General features: G+C 52.3%; 4 protein-coding genes across 4 annotated transcripts; 3 read left to right on the forward strand and 1 right to left on the reverse strand.

Annotated features, from left to right (window-relative positions):
• Positions 1–2,034: 2,034 nt before the first annotated feature.
• Positions 2,035–3,072, forward strand: PG986_010983 (uncharacterized protein; the record flags this gene model as incomplete). The annotated part of the gene is made up of 1 exon (XM_066847205.1): positions 2,035–3,072. The coding sequence occupies one exon, from the start codon at positions 2,035–2,037 to the stop codon at positions 3,070–3,072; it is 1,038 nt and encodes a 345-aa protein (XP_066696696.1).
• A 1,553-nt stretch (positions 3,073–4,625) lies between these two features.
• Positions 4,626–5,492, reverse strand: PG986_010984 (vesicle-associated membrane protein 4; the record flags this gene model as incomplete). Its single annotated transcript, XM_066847206.1, has 2 exons — positions 4,626–4,904; positions 5,385–5,492. 2 exons carry the CDS (start codon positions 5,490–5,492, stop codon positions 4,626–4,628), a joined length of 387 nt encoding a protein of 128 aa, XP_066696697.1.
• A 4,561-nt stretch (positions 5,493–10,053) lies between these two features.
• Positions 10,054–11,999, forward strand: PG986_010985 (DFG5 protein; the record flags this gene model as incomplete). Its single annotated transcript, XM_066847207.1, has 3 exons — positions 10,054–10,198; positions 10,242–10,813; positions 10,935–11,999. The coding sequence occupies 3 exons, from the start codon at positions 10,054–10,056 to the stop codon at positions 11,997–11,999; spliced, it is 1,782 nt and encodes a 593-aa protein (XP_066696698.1).
• Positions 12,000–12,931: 932 nt separating this feature from the next.
• On the forward strand, positions 12,932–14,135 carry PG986_010986 (aspartate-semialdehyde dehydrogenase; the record flags this gene model as incomplete). The annotated part of the gene is made up of 2 exons (XM_066847208.1): positions 12,932–13,220; positions 13,327–14,135. 2 exons carry the CDS (start codon positions 12,932–12,934, stop codon positions 14,133–14,135), a joined length of 1,098 nt encoding a protein of 365 aa, XP_066696699.1.
• Positions 14,136–15,361: the final 1,226 nt, after the last annotated feature.

A 15,361-nucleotide genomic window follows, 5' to 3' on the forward strand; every position in this document is an offset into this window, starting at 1 on the left:
GTCCCAATTGCCCGGTCACCCTGGTATCTACAAGCATGCAATCCAATTGGAGTCACGATGCCCTGCCGGCCGTACCTCACCCGACTTGCGAAAAGATGGATAATGGAATAGTTGACGGGGGCAATTGGGCCAAAGTGCATAGACTTACCTAATTATGCGACGAGGAGGTGATGTGAAGGAAAGGCGACTTCAAATCCGAGGTTCACGTTCACATCGCAGGTCGAAGTAGAGTGGGAAAAATTCTAGTTTCTTAAGCACGCAGCTGGATGTCCGAAAATCGCTCCTTCAGGTACGCAGGCGCTGTGAGTGAGTCTTTGTGGCCCGCTTAACCGCAGCCTGGCCCCCCCTCTATCAAGCCCAAATCTGCCTATCTACCGCTGCGGCGCCAACCCCAATAGGGCAAAGCTCTCTGAGTTTTAGCGATTCATAGGGCGTTCATGATCAGAAGTTGGAGAAACCTTGCTCGGTGGAGTGCGCAATCAGCTTCAGTGGCTCGCCGCTCACCAGCCCACAACCTGCGCAACATGCCCTCTGCCTTACCTAATGATGTATGTAACCACATCTGGTGACTATCTACGTTGTAATGATTCAGAGATTGAACTGCGCCAGGCAGAATTATAATGTCTAAATGCGGGATGCCGGACGAATGCTATTGGTGCAACCTACATAACCTAACTGGGCATTGCATCTGTCGTGTAAGTTGCGCCGTGCCAGCAGTCCAGAACCTGCCTGCCCTATGTTATACCGCGGATCTAGCGGGCCATCTCGTCATTACTGGTGCATCTATCATTGACGCATTTGTCAATAGAAGTTTGGTCCACGAGCCAGCACCTTTCATTTGCTCAGTAATCACGCTGAAACCTTGGACGTCGATGAGAAGCCACTGCCGTTGCGTTCTCGCCAGCAGTGACAACTAGGTAGGAGCAGGGCGGGCGTGCAGGGCCTTCTCTTGCGGCTGATGTTGGAAGTAGAGAAGGTGCGGCCATTGCTATTCACAAGCGGACCTCAGGCCCATGGTTGCATTTCCACTCCCCAGTAGGTATATTCAAGGCATTGCGTTGTTGCCGTATCCCATCTCCACTGGCACCAAGGAGTGTCTTGGGAGCGGATTATACCTTAGGTAGGTACGGAATTGAGTCTTTATACGCGGGAGAGAGACCTGACTCCTGAATCCACCAAGCCAAGACCATTACCCAACCAACTATCTAACATTATGTCGTCCGTTCCTTGTGGACTTCGGTATCCAGTTTACCAGTAGAGCAAGCCATAGAGTTGAATTTCAAGTGCAAGCAAGCACAAGAACAGCCATCGTAAATACATCTAGTGGCTACCGGTTACAATTGGTAATCGCCGGCAAATCTATCGATGACATAGGCAGCCAGCGGTCAGGTAGTGACGAAATAGCTATTTACTGGGAAAGAGAGATAAGTACTGGGGTGACCGGATGATGCATGGGATAACCGAGTGATCCATGGGGACAAAGAATCGCGCTTTACATATGGTAGATGGCATATTGGGCGGTCCTTGCAAGGCCATCAAACACATCAAAATCTGGCATCCGGAGCAGTCGACCTGGACTGGCCAGTTCTCTTCTCAACACAACATAACACAAATTTTTGGGACATTACATGTCTACGAAGTAACCTTCAGCATGGTCGCTCCGACACCCGGATTAAGTGTCATCCGCTTGAAGCTGGACCCTAGATTGACGGAGAGCCCGTCACCCAGTGTCTTCGATGAACTGTGGAAGGCCACATTGTTATCCATCTCCAACGAGTTATATGACATAAAAGACAAAATATTGTCCACAGCCACTCAAAGCCCCATCATGCTGTTCTATGGCACGTCTGAGAGCGACAAGAACAATTATTTCGTATTCATCTGTCTGTTCAAACCACCCACCTTTGCTAGGTTACTGATGACGACGGTGGTGGCCCAAGGACGAATGGATCTTGCTAATTATTGTTCGTTGCAGTCTGGCCTTCCTCGAATGCTCGAGAAGTATTTCGAAGCCGGGCTCTGGGAACGTACATGATGGTCCCTTGCTTCAAGGCGGCCCTGAAGGCCCTGTGGGACTTTGGGTTCGATGACGTCGGTGCTGATAAAGTAGAGTGCTTGGATGGAACGTTTACGGCCCATATCGGTATCCTCGATAAATACAGCAGCCTGAACTCCCAGGAAAATCCGACATTCCGTGCTCATCAACGGCCGCTCATCGTCGAAAGAGCATCTCGGCAAACTTTTTCACGGCTTTTTGTCAGGGTCCAACTCAGCCGCACCGTGGCTAACAGCGAGGATGAGCCGCTAGAAGACCCTGACTGGGATATCCATAAGGTTGTGCTACGCCTGTTCAGTAAACCAGCCCCCGGGGATGTTGGACCGATGGCTATACTGTCAACAACGCCCACTGCATCGCTCTTCCATGCAAAGTGGCCGCAATACGGCAAGTCACAAATGCCGCCGGGTTACGTCCGTGCCAGCACGAGAGATTTCCACCCGATGAAACAGGCCGACGCCCATCATTTTTTTCGCCAAATGAGGATTTCCCCTGATTTTTTGCTTGGGTCGGTGGATACTGCTCTTTACCCTGGTCTGCTCGGGCCTGGAAAGCCTGATTCACAACGCCGCTGTAAGATCGATACGTTCGTTGTTGAGTATCCGGATAGTAGCCTACCGGGGAATGACTTGCCCCAGGAAAAGCTCCGCCAGATAATGGGAAGAGCCACTGGTATCAACCAAGTTCAATGGGGACAGACGACACATGATTCCTCCCCACTCAAGTACATGATCATGATCGTCTGGAGCGATTTTGACAGGGCTAAGACCCAGACTGCATATGACATGATCCTCGTGGGCAAAAATATCAAGGTCGAGCTCATATCGTGGGAGATACGACCGAACGAGGCTCTCGATTACGACGGAAAGCTGGTTGAGCTCATCCGATTTCGTATGCCGGCTCCGCAACCAAATGTGAATAGCCGGGTATCTCAGGAACCTGTCGACCGGTTCCGCCAGTCTGCTGTGAGAAACCGCCGGCTATTTCAGTATCTTCTCGACTGGTTCCGCCAGTAAGTAAAACTCCCGTCTTGTGCGGTCGATACTGACCGTGACCAAAAAGTTCGTTGACCAATTCTGAGAACCTCCCTCATGGCCTCCCCGCTGGATGTCGTCCGGGGACAGCTAGTCGACCATTCGCTGTTCGTCACCACACGAGCCCAATGAGCCTCCACTCCACAGAACTGTATGACGTGGCATTGCTACTTGAATGGGAAGACCGGGAACAGCGGGAGAGATGCTTGCAGGCGTTCATGTCTTGCTCTTACACCGAAATGGGTTGCAAGGCCCATGTCCTCGGCTCTATCTGTCCCAACGAGGGTGAACACCAGGCCGTCTAGGAGTGGTCAGCGTGGTTGAAAACCCATCATCCAAATTGACGTTGACACCTTGCGTCAACACATGTAATTTTTACCCTCGCGTTTCGTAGAGTCAACAGCTCAGGTGGACAACCCACCAGCTTTCTGGTAATATAGAAGTATCGTAACCCGATGGCTACTTATTCGTGACAGTAGCAAGCATCGTGATGATTTCTCACCCTGCGAGCTATGGTGTTGCCAGCCGGCTCTTCGGTTCCCTGTCATCCCACTTGTTTGAGCTAACTATTTGGCAGCAAACTGCTTAGTGCCCCCTTCCCCTTTTTCACGCTGTCCCTTACTGCCGTCGTTACTACCGCTACCGCCGCTGGCCGAAGCACTCCAGTTGTAGACGACCCACGACAACGATAATGACGAAGACGGCAGTGACGGGGTAGAGTTCGGCCCTGCCGACGGCGAAGTACGTGGTGAAGAGGATGACCAAGCCGAGGGGCTTCACCATGAGCCCCGCGTAGTACAACCCCAGGGTGGTCAACCGTAGTGTATATGTTAATTCAGATATCAAAATCTATGTATCTGACGTCTTGGACTCCTGAATTCTCGACCCCTTTCGGCCGATTGGTCATTGCCATACAGGTACACAAAGTTAAGTATACAAGTAGCCTTAGTCGCTGCGTTTGTAAATTGTCACACTCCAGCACATTGCACTGTATCACGTATAGATACACGTTATCACATCACGATAATGAATGCCCTGACATCATCGTCATGGGTTGCTTTCGCAGATATCATAAGGTATGTCAATTAGTCGGGGAAACGCCCCGTCTCGTCTCGTCTCGCCTCGCCTCGTCATCATACATACAGGGCCCATTCCTAATTCGTCCTCTGCTTAGTATATCTGCTCGGGGTGTGTGGGTGGGGGGTATCGAGCTGGAAGCCTCGTATCAACCATGCATTGCGTGCCAAAGCAGAAAAACAAGACCAGTGAAAACACAGCGGCAAAAAATAAACTCCATCGTTCTGTAGAATTCGTAAATCCGGTGACCGAACCGCCCAAGGTGTGTGCTCGAAGCCCGCGAGATTCAAGCCGTCATCGGGTTTTTGTTTGTAGCGTCAAAATCGTCCTCGTTATCTAAGTCCCCTGGACTGTAGCCAACACTGCCTGGGACTCAGACAGAAAGAGAAGTGGTCCTTCGCTTAGTTCTTGTGCTGAGTCGCAACAACTAAATAATGGATGGGCGGTTAGAAACTTGTTCATTCAAACTGTTCGAGACCTTGGGTGCAGGTTGGGAGGCACTTACCAGCAGGAACCACAATGACGAGGATTAGGATGATGATGCCGATAATGAGGCACATCCTCATCTTCATGTCCTTCCACCACATCTGCTTGCGCACTCTGTTGGCGCCGCGGCGGAAACCTTGGGCCGATGTGGCGAGGTTGTCTGTCTTGTCTTGCAAGTTGTCGAGTCGCTCACCGCGCTGAGAGACCTTGTTGATGTTCTCTCGCATCACACCGACAGTGTCATCGATTTGCTATCCATAAGAAGCCAGTCAGTTGTTTTGTTCCAACATGTATGTGCGTGAAAAGCCCCGGATGTCCTCTGGAATGTCGCGAGACCATGCAGATCAACGAAACACGATTTGCTTTTTGCAAGGATCGCGTCCTGGTGCTGACTGCTCCGCAGGTCGCGCCCATCGCGTGGATGGACCAGCCGATCTGGTGCCGGCATCCAGCTAGTTACCGCATCGCGCGACCGACTAATGCATTCAATATAGCCGCGGAATACCATGCACATTGCTGTGAGATATTTCGTTTGTGCGAAGGTGATATCGCAGGCGTTTGATGCTGCCGATGCAGTCTCCCGTAGTAATAGGGATCAATGACGGGTTGTCATGTGAAGGCTGGGCGGCGAACAAAAAGAGACCGCCGGAGACAAAGGCGGCATCGATATCTCGCGATCCAGGGACAAATCCATCTGGGAATTCAAAAAGGCGAATATGAAAGCGACTTACCGCTTGCAGCGCCTGTGTCCTGGCATTGCCGCCTTGCTGAGGAGCAGCGCCGGCCTGGCCGCTGGGGATGTAGGGATCGTAGGGGGCTTCTTGGTTGTGGGAGGCCATTTTGGGTGAAAGAGGGTCGAAGACGGAACAAATCAATCGTAGAGTGCTCGAATTTGTGTTGACAAAGGTCGGTTCGAAATAGTGATGCTTGTGCGATCGGTTGTGGTAGTGATGGAGGGAGAATTCGGGGCTGCGAGGTATGTGTAAAAGGAAGAGAGAGGGTTGGGAGACGTCCGAGCTACAATGGGCGAGAGAGAGGTTGTTCTGTCCTGGGAGGGTCTGGTCTGGGAGGGTCAGGGAGGCTTGGGAGTTGGGAGGCTAGGCAAGGTGTGAGTGAGCCAGAATGAGAGTGGCAGAGTGGTATGCAAGATTGATGGGCTGGGTGACTTTGACCTTGACCTTGACTGGGTCCGGCTGGGCTTTGGCTGGGGGGGGGCTTTCTGGGCTTTCTGGGCTTTCTGGCTGCTGGGCGGGCTCTCTCTCACTTCTAACTCCGGGGCTGGGTTTGTTTGGCTGGTGCCTGGGTTGAATGGTTGAATGGCACGCTCTAGCCAGCCGCAGTCGTAAAGAAAATGGAGTCCGAGCTTTTTCTCGACAATGACCTCAAACAGGGACGGTCGGAGGTAGGGGGGTGTCCCCTTCCAATGGTTTGATGGTCTTAACGCTGCGCACGTATGGAATGGATCACCAGGCAACCGAAGGGGTCTCTTCTTATTTTATTTTTCTCTCTCTTTCTGTCTTCCTCCCCTGTTGTGACTGATGATTATTTAGTAAACCACATATAGCTTTGTCCAGTATGATCGAGTCCCTTCTGGCCCAACTAACGCAGCAAGCATCATTCCCCCCACCGATTTCACTCAGTATTGTCGTTACTACGCCCAATACGAGGCCATCGTTCTCAATTAACTCAGGCTGGTGGCGGCTTCGGCTTCCTTCGCCAACCGTCCACGCAATCCCCCAGCCCAACGTGGCTAGGCGCTTACTCGCCTGCCGCTGGAATGCGAATGCGGCAGTGCCTCTCTCAACTACACCCCTACCTAGGCAAGTTATGTAGGTATTTCGTAACCTGCGCCATTCTCCAGCTTCAACTGAACAAAAAGAATTTGTCAATCCCACAACCGGACTTTTTGCCATCCATATACACGTGAGCATCGCATGCTTTGGGGCGACTGGAATGGTTGTGCGTTGATCCACGAATCCTGGTCACATCATCGGGGCTTTTACTGTCCATTATTATTTATTGTTATGTTGTACTACTACTTGCACACTCCAGCTGTTGATTCCAATTGCCCAGCCAGCAGCCAGCGCAGCTCCGTCCTCTCCACTAAAACAAATGGTCACCTCATGCGTCGAGAATAAACAACAAGCACCTGAGAGAGTTCAACCAAGCCTCCAATGTTACCTAATGCGATGTAGGCTTATCTGCAGTCGGACAAGTCTTCCATGTTCATTGAAACGTATTTCCCATGTGGTGTTCGGCCATGGCTTGCATTAGCATCTTCTCGGGAGTCCCTGTCGATCTTCTGGTGTCTGGGGAATGGTTCGCATGGTGCTGCATAAGCCACACAAGTCGAATCTCTGATCGTTGCAGTTCCGTTTCATCATCCATCGTCACGAGAAACGACCCAGCAACTCAATATTATGTAACCTTGTCCCACCTTCTTCCTCTCCTCTTATAGGCTACGTTTCGAGTATATATGACAATTACTATGCCTTATTCGAATCCAAGGATATCACGGACAGAGGATGGCAAACGGCACGTGACTTGCCGGCATAAACCACTTAAAGATCCGTGTCAAGCTGGTTGCTGCAGCTTTCTCAACGTTCTTAGGTAGACTCGGACAGAGACTATTAGATAGACTTGATAATTCGGAACTACAGATATTCCAATAGAGACGGACCAAGTATGAATCCATCGAGACTTGCGAATGAATTACCTATCGTCTCCATCGACGTTAGCGATGGTCTCCAGATGGGGGCACTCGAACTGGATAGGTGCTCTTTAGCCACCCACTCAGAGGCACTACTTTTCCTAGAACGAAGTTCTTGCTCACGTTTGATAGAAGCTTTCAGGGTCTAGAAGGGTGGCACGAGCTGAGCGGCCGTATAGTGACAGTTGCGACGCCATACTCGAGGATTAAAACGTTCTAACCATCTGGTTCGGAGTAGTACCCACGACCCAAGAATATATACGCTGTTTCGAATTTTCTCATGTCTATCGTAGTTAATGATGATGCAATATAGCTTCCATGTCTTGTCACCTAAAGAGTCGAAAGGAAGCTGTAATAGAATGACATCGGAAAAACATGCGTGGTAGATAGACACTGGAGTCTCGAATGGCGACAAGTGCCTTGGTAAGTAAGATGTGGAGAGGTTGAGAAAGAGGACTGGCATGTTCAGCTTGCCTTACCTTTGTAAGCAGCTACCAATGAGACGGCTCTTATCCCATGACATTAAGAATTTACATCTACTCTATAAATGATCGACCAAGTTCGTGGGGTTTTACGCAACTCCAGGTATCCTCAGCATTGCGCTAATGTTGGGCTTGGTTATTGGCCCATAAATAAACCTGGATATCGTGGGAAATCCAGCAAGATATCACTCGGTCGATCATGGTACGGGAGGGTCCGAGGTAAAGACAAAGGATCAATGTAACATGTTATGGCTGGTCTTTCCGTCTGCTCTGTGCTGTGTTGTTTCGTTTCAAACACCTCACTCAGTACCTGACCTGTAGCTTTCTGTGTTGCAAAACCTAGTTCCCTCAAGCTAAAGCCAGCGCCAAGGCAGCGGGCAGCTACTGAGCAGGATTCCACGCCTTTGATGCCCAATGAGTTGTGGTAGTCATTTTTCCTTATTCAGGGAACACTTCCGGCGACAAAGTCAGCCTGTAGGTTAATTGCTGCTCATCTGAGGTCGTACGTTCACAGGTTCATCATCTTCAGCGCCTGCCGCAAGATACGTAAGCCACAGTTCATTTCTTATTTGTCTTGTGCCCGTGAGCACGCAGGCTGACGACGGCGAACGCAGCCTGCATTACCTAAAGCAAGTGCAGAAGAAGAAGAAGAAAAGAAAAGTTTACGAACTAGCAGCCTCAGCTGAGCACTAGATTTCCGTCAATAGCACTGGTGGCATTGGTGCGGTCGCATACTTTTTCGTACCTTTATTAAGTCAGGTCCTTCGATGATGAGGTGAAGAAGAGGTTCCAATTCGAGCCCTAGCGTCATTCCTCCTCAGTACTCTCCAGACCCTAGTCGAGCTAATGTGGGCTCGGCTCTCTCCATTCTCACCCCGCTTTGATGAACCCAGTCGTGCGGGATGCCCGATGAATAATTCAGGAAAGAGATACTTGTCGTCGAACGAAGAAGGCTGACCCCCTCGGGTGTCACCATGTCTTTGAGAAATGTGCCTGCATATATTTATTGGACGCAAGCACTTTGAGTTTCCGGTAAGATTTGGGTCTTGAAGGTACGCAGAGCCTGCCCTGACCACGACGCAAATGGAAAAGGTAAACCCGAAGGCAAATTTGTACAAGCAGAAGCGCCCGGCGGGCCGCAACCTCAAGTGGTGGTTCGTTGCTACATATTATGGTGGCGTTTGTTCATAGCGGGCTAGCAGTCTGTTCATGACATGAAAGCGCTGCAGCAACCTCACTCCGGGTCAGCCGGAGGACAATGGAACCTTGGGATCTGCGAGATGGCTCTGTGGTAACCTACATGATCAGGCAAGTACTTCACCACAGGGTCAACACGACTCGCAAAGACGTGGGGAGTGGTCAGAAGTGCGTCACTCTAGCGCGGGGAAATGCAAGTAACTAGTCAAAGGTGCATGTGTGTGCTTGGTGCTTGGTGCTTATGTTGCTTGTTGCTTGTACGTACAAGCAGACAACGGCGGACATGTCTGATATGGGTTGACGTGCGTTCATACATACACGTACACACCTATGATATGTCTGACCATACTCCCCCTTCATTCTTCTTCTTGGAGGGGCGTCGACATCCCCGGGCCAAGCCGGGTTTCTTCTTTTCCTCCTTCCCCTTGTGCCTGTCAGCTACATTTCGGCTTGCACCTTGTATATGTTTCCACGCGTTCCTGTTTCTCCAAGCAACTGGTACCACCGAATATTCATGAATCAATACTGCTTGTATTACATGCGCGGGCACATCGCTTGATGGGAAAAGTGGACGCAAGTTGTCTCTCTCTATGCGCCGATGCGATACCCCCTGCAATCGCCAAAGGTCTCTGATAGGATCTCTACATCTCGCGACGCCCCTACATCTATCTTCCATTGAACCAGCTACCCGTATTTACCAGGAGACGGATATATTGCCAGTTTGACCAAGTACTACTCGACCATATCAATATCCCGATGCATGGGCTTAGGGCATGAGACTATTTCTCTGTTCTCTGTAATTAATACCAACAAGCGATCGTCACTGGGTCCTAGAAGGTGTAAGACGATCTTCACGATTGCCAAGCGCATCGCCAAGGAGCCAGTGTCATGCGGCTCTATCGGCACGCCGGCCATGGCCTGGCAGCCATACTGCTGGTTGCTGGTCGATTGTCTTACGGATACCAACTTGACATCAATTCAGAGGGTAAGGTCTGGATTCCGCAAAGGAAAATGTGGTTGAATATTACTGACTGTCGTTTTCTGCTGCTAGATTCCATCAAAGGTGTCTCCAAAAGCATGGCTCGGGACCTGATGTCCCTTTACACTGGCGATAAGCCGGGTGGGACTCCTGGGCTTCTTCCACAGCCATACTACTGTAAGAATCCCCGCGCTCTGGTGAGACTGTGGCTTGCTGATAGTTAGTGGTAAAGGGTGGGAGGCCGGTGCTCTTATGGGAGCTATGATCGACTACTGGTACTACACTGGCGACACGAGTTACAACAAAGTGACTTCAGAAGGCCTACTGTTCCAGGTGGGTCCGAATAACGACTACATGCCGCCAAATCAGACGTTGACGGAGGGCAATGATGACCAAGGGTTTTGGGGTATGGCGGTCATGTCGGCAGCCGAATACAACTTCCCAAACCCTCCTGCCGGCCAGCCGGGCTGGCTGGCGTTGGCACAGGCGGTATTCAACACCCAAGCGGCCAGATGGGACCCCCAACACTGCAACGGCGGTTTGCGATGGCAGATCTTCACGTGGAACAACGGCTTCGACTACAAGAACAGTATATCCCAGGCCTGCTTTTTCAACATAGCCGCTCGCCTCGCCTTGTATACCGGCAATGCCACCTATGCCGACTGGGCTGTCAAGACCTGGGACTGGATGGTGGGTGTGAAGTTCATCGATGAGCACTATTACGTGTATGATGGTGCGCATACCACAGACAACTGTACCGGCATTGTGCCGTACCAGTTTTCTTACAACCCTGTACGTAGTCCCATACCCCAGGGCAATTGCCCCTTCAGGAAGCTACTTTCTTTCGCGCCTTGGCACTCTCTCGACAAGGAACCAGAATTGGGGAATATATGAGCTGACTCAAGAGACATAGGGGGCATTCCTACTTGGCGCAGCTGCTATGTACGCGTATACAAACAACCTCAAGCAGAACGACGAAAGCGCATTGTGGCACGAAAGGATAGACGGTCTTCTAAACGGTACCGACGTATTTTTCCACAGTATGACAGGGACCTCGCCCAAGATCATGTTCGAAGTCGCCTGCGAGCCTGTCAACCTCTGCAACGTGGACCAGCAGTCTTTCAAGGCCTACCTCAGCCGGTGGATGGCGGCCACCACCAAATGGGCGCCCTGGACGTTTGAGCGCATCAAGCCCTTGCTCCAGAACTCGGCAGTCGCGGCGGCGAAGCAGTGCACGGGCGGCGACAACGGCCGCATGTGCGGGATTCGCTGGGTGAACAACTCGGACGGCGTGTGGGACGGCACGATGGGCGTGGGCCAGCAGATGTCGGCCATGGAGGTTGTTCTCGCCAACATGATCGAGAAGGCCCAGCCCCCGGTCACGAACAGTACCGGAGGCACCAGTGAGGGCAACGCGGGCGCGGGCGGGTCGGACATCGGACGGACAGACCCCCGTGGAACCTTTGCGACCTCGCCGATTACGACGGGAGACCGGGTGGGTGCTGCATTCTGCACTGCCGCCATCCTAGGCGCGCTGGTCGCGGCCTGTCTCTGGATGATGAACGACGAGACCAAGTCGGCTCACGAGAACTGGCAGGATGTACGCTCCGCCTTTGCCGGCCGCGGCGGCGGCGGCGGAGGAGGAGCGGCGGCCAAGCTGTCGCGGAAGAGCAGAGACGCAGGCTATGACGAGAAGGGGAAGGGGGTTGCCGACTACAGCCCCAACGCATCGGTGGAACAGACTTCCCGTCCAGCATACGGGATTTTTGAGGCGGGTCCACCACCGATGACAAGAGGCTCGCTATTACGAAGCTCGAAGCGAGCAGCCAGAGGGGGCGGTGCTTCGCAGTACGGCCCTGCCTTTTCTGCTCAAGACGAGGGGGTACCGAGAGTCAGCGCTCGTTCACAGAGCGAGAGGGGATCGAAACGCTTTTTACAGAAGAAACGGGCCAGGTACATAGACTCTGTGGTCAGTTGAGTTGCATGGTGTTGGGTGGTGGCTATCATGAATTTATGAAATAATGCATTGGGACGGAGTTGTTTTGAGATTTTATAGGAAAGATATACTCAGTAGCTAGTTACCCCCTTGGTCAAATAACACAGCCTAATGCTGGGCACACATTTGAATATTTCCAGTCAATCAGTTTCGACCAAAGCTGTATCGAAAAGCCGGTTACCAATTGGGTGTCGTGGTACCCGAGGAATTTCCTATAAATATGTCTAGGGTGTAATGGATTCCTGATCCGTTTCATCACGACGATATCATGAACAGTAGCATGCGTGTATGCGATCATCAGGCTCATCTTCTGCAGTTAAAGCATGGGCATCGTCCCGTGTACCTGCGCCCTCGCCGAGGGCTCCAACCTTTGAGCATTAGCCCTACAGGCTCACCGAACATAACCTAAATGGGGGTTATAGGGAACTTCAATGAGTGTGTAGGCCTCCCCCGACGTTGCAGAGAAAGCATCACCGAGGCCGGTCCGGTTTCTTGTCGCGTAGAATGCCAATATCACGACCGCGCAGAGTTGGGTACGTACAGCCCCTTTCTACACTTGTACGGCCGGTTGGTATGGTCTACAGCGGCGGCGAGCTCCTATATGGAACTATGGTGTGCGAAGAAGGAACTAGTCTGAAAATCAGCCAATTGAGAAACAGAAACATACGACTGAAGTTGGGTCGTTGACCCCTCGTGTCCGATCGCGGGGCAGCTAAGTAAGCTATAAGTTTTTGGAGGGGCAAATGAATGAATCAGATAGCAACCATACATTTGAAAAGTTGTATTATAGAGCTTTTCCTTGACCGCATACATCGATTACCTTTACCACCTTCGAAAGACAAACCGGGATTGACAATTCTGGTCACATCCGTAGCAACTGACCGATCACGCGAACAATAGACAGAAACGACACGATGGCTCCGACAGAATTCCCCAAGAAGAAGTGTGGTGTGCTGGGCTGCACAGGATCCGTCGGCCAGCGCTTCATCCTGCTTCTGTCGCAGCACCCGCACTTCGTCCTGCACGCCGTGGGCGCCTCGCCGCGGTCCGCCGGCAAGAAGTACAAGGATGCCGTGCAGTGGAAGCAGGCCTCGCCCATGGGCTCCGTGGGCGAGCTGGTCGTGCGCGAATGCAAGGCCAGCGAGTTCGCTGACTGCGACGTCGTCTTCAGTGGCCTCAACGCCGAGCAGGCTGAGAGTATAGGTATGCTTATTATGCACCTGGTGTCGCGCTATCAGCCTTTGCGTTCAATGAATCTGCAAGAGAGAAGTGGAAGCAGACACATGGACTAATGCGCATCGTGATGCAGAGATGGAGTTCCTCAAGGCCAACCTTGCCGTCTTCTCCAACGCCAAGAACTACCGCCGCGACCCTCTCGTGCCCCTCGTCGTCCCGACCGTCAACCTGCCGCATCTGGACCTCATCCCTCACCAGCGCGAACACCATAAGCTCCAGAAGGGCTTCCTGGTGTGCAACTCCAACTGCGCCGTCATCGGGCTCGTCATTCCCTTCGCCGCGCTGCAGGCCCGCTTCGGCCCCGTCGACCAGGTCTCCGTCGTCACCATGCAGGCCGTCTCGGGCGCCGGCTACCCGGGCGTGTCGTCCATGGACATCCTGGACAATGTGGTGCCCTACATCTCGGGCGAGGAGGACAAGCTGGAGACGGAGGCGCGCAAGATCCTGGGCGACATCAACGAGGCCAAGACGTCGTTCGTCGAGCAGGACCAGCTCCGCGTCAGCGCCGCCTGCAACCGCGTGCCCGTCCTCGACGGCCACACCGCCTGCGTCTCGCTCAAGTTCAAGAACCAGCCGGCCCCCAGCGCCGAGGAGGTCAAGAAGGCCCTGAGCGAGTACGTCAGCGAGGCCCAGAAGCTCGGCTGCCCCTCGGCCCCCGAGCAGAGTATCAAGGTCTTTGGCGACGACGAGCCCAACCGCCCGCAGCCGCGCCTGGACCGCGAGCTGGGCCGCGGGTACACCGTCAGCGTCGGACGGGTGCGCGAGGACGAGAGTGGCATCTTCGACATCAAGTTCGTCGCGCTGAGCCACAACACCGTCATCGGAGCTGCTGGCTCCTCGATACTGAACGCCGAGGCCGCCGTCCTCAAGGGATACATCTAGAGAAAGAGCTATAATGAAAATATAACATACATATTACTGCATTCACTGGCGTTGGCTTTTGGCAAAATAGAAGAGCTGGGTTCGTCGGCATTAGATAATAGAGAATTCACGACTCGTCCTTTTGCTGTTTAGTGTCATGTTTCCCGCTGTTATGGCAGAGCTTGGCTAACAAACATATTGCTGGCATGGTCAGGTGTTGACAAAATGTTCATACCCCTGCCGTCATTGGATATGGAGACCTCCTACCACCAGATACTGATCTTTGCTCAAAATGTTTAGATAACCCTCGAAGCGTTTCACCCCATTCCAAATGGCAAAGAACATGTATTGACCATGGAATAGCCAAAAGCCATTCGAACCACCCTTTGGATAAGTATCTGATCTACCTCCTCTTGCCGAGGCCGAGACAATGATGATCGCCATCGCAAATTGCAGAGTGGGTGGAAATGGCGTGAGAGAATCAGGCCATGTAGGACATGCGACAAAAGGAGAAGTTTGACTCGGGAAATCGACAACAAGATCGACTGTTGGACAAAGAGATACACAAAGGGTGTCTGGGTGCGAGTGTCATGCTCTTATTATTATACCAATTATGCCTGTGTTACGGAGCAGGCTGATATTACGGACCCGCAAGAGCAGATTGGGAGAGATCTCAAGACCGGGCGAAATGACGGTTAGCCGTAAAGGACCCCCTTCTCGCCTATCAGGCCTTTAATTGGCACTGAAAGGCTCAAACGAAAGGAGGCAGGATTCGGGAAGATACAGTGGCTGGCCATGCAGAGAGCCGCGCCCGCGTGTTTTCTGCCGCTGTCGCCGAGTGGGCTAGATAGAGCAAACAAATGCCCGAAGTTGAGATCAAAGGGGCGGAGGGGCCATGCCAAATTTATACCAGGCTGGAACAAGGGTTCCCCAGGTATGTACATACTTATATATGTCTGCTGCCAGATGTGGATGTTGCCTCGATGCACAAGGGGGGTCGCCGATCGGGATGGCGAGATGCTGCGTTCGTTCAACGACAGCAGGTTGCACCAACGGGTTTCTAGTCGAAACACGGGCTTCTTCTCTTCTCCTATTCGCATCATACCCTCGCGGGCTGAGGGCGGACCCGTGGGGGAGAGAGCGAGAGAGAGTGTGTGTGTGATATCGTCAACTACCTTACCTGGCTCTGCGGAGGTGGGCATTATCTGGAGTGGTTGATATGAGTGAATACAAGGAGGAGAGGATTG

Source organism: Apiospora aurea (genome assembly GCF_038362705.1).
Source record: "Apiospora aurea strain CBS 24483 chromosome Unknown utg000007l_segment0_segment0, whole genome shotgun sequence".
Lineage (NCBI taxonomy): Eukaryota > Fungi > Ascomycota > Sordariomycetes > Amphisphaeriales > Apiosporaceae > Apiospora > Apiospora aurea.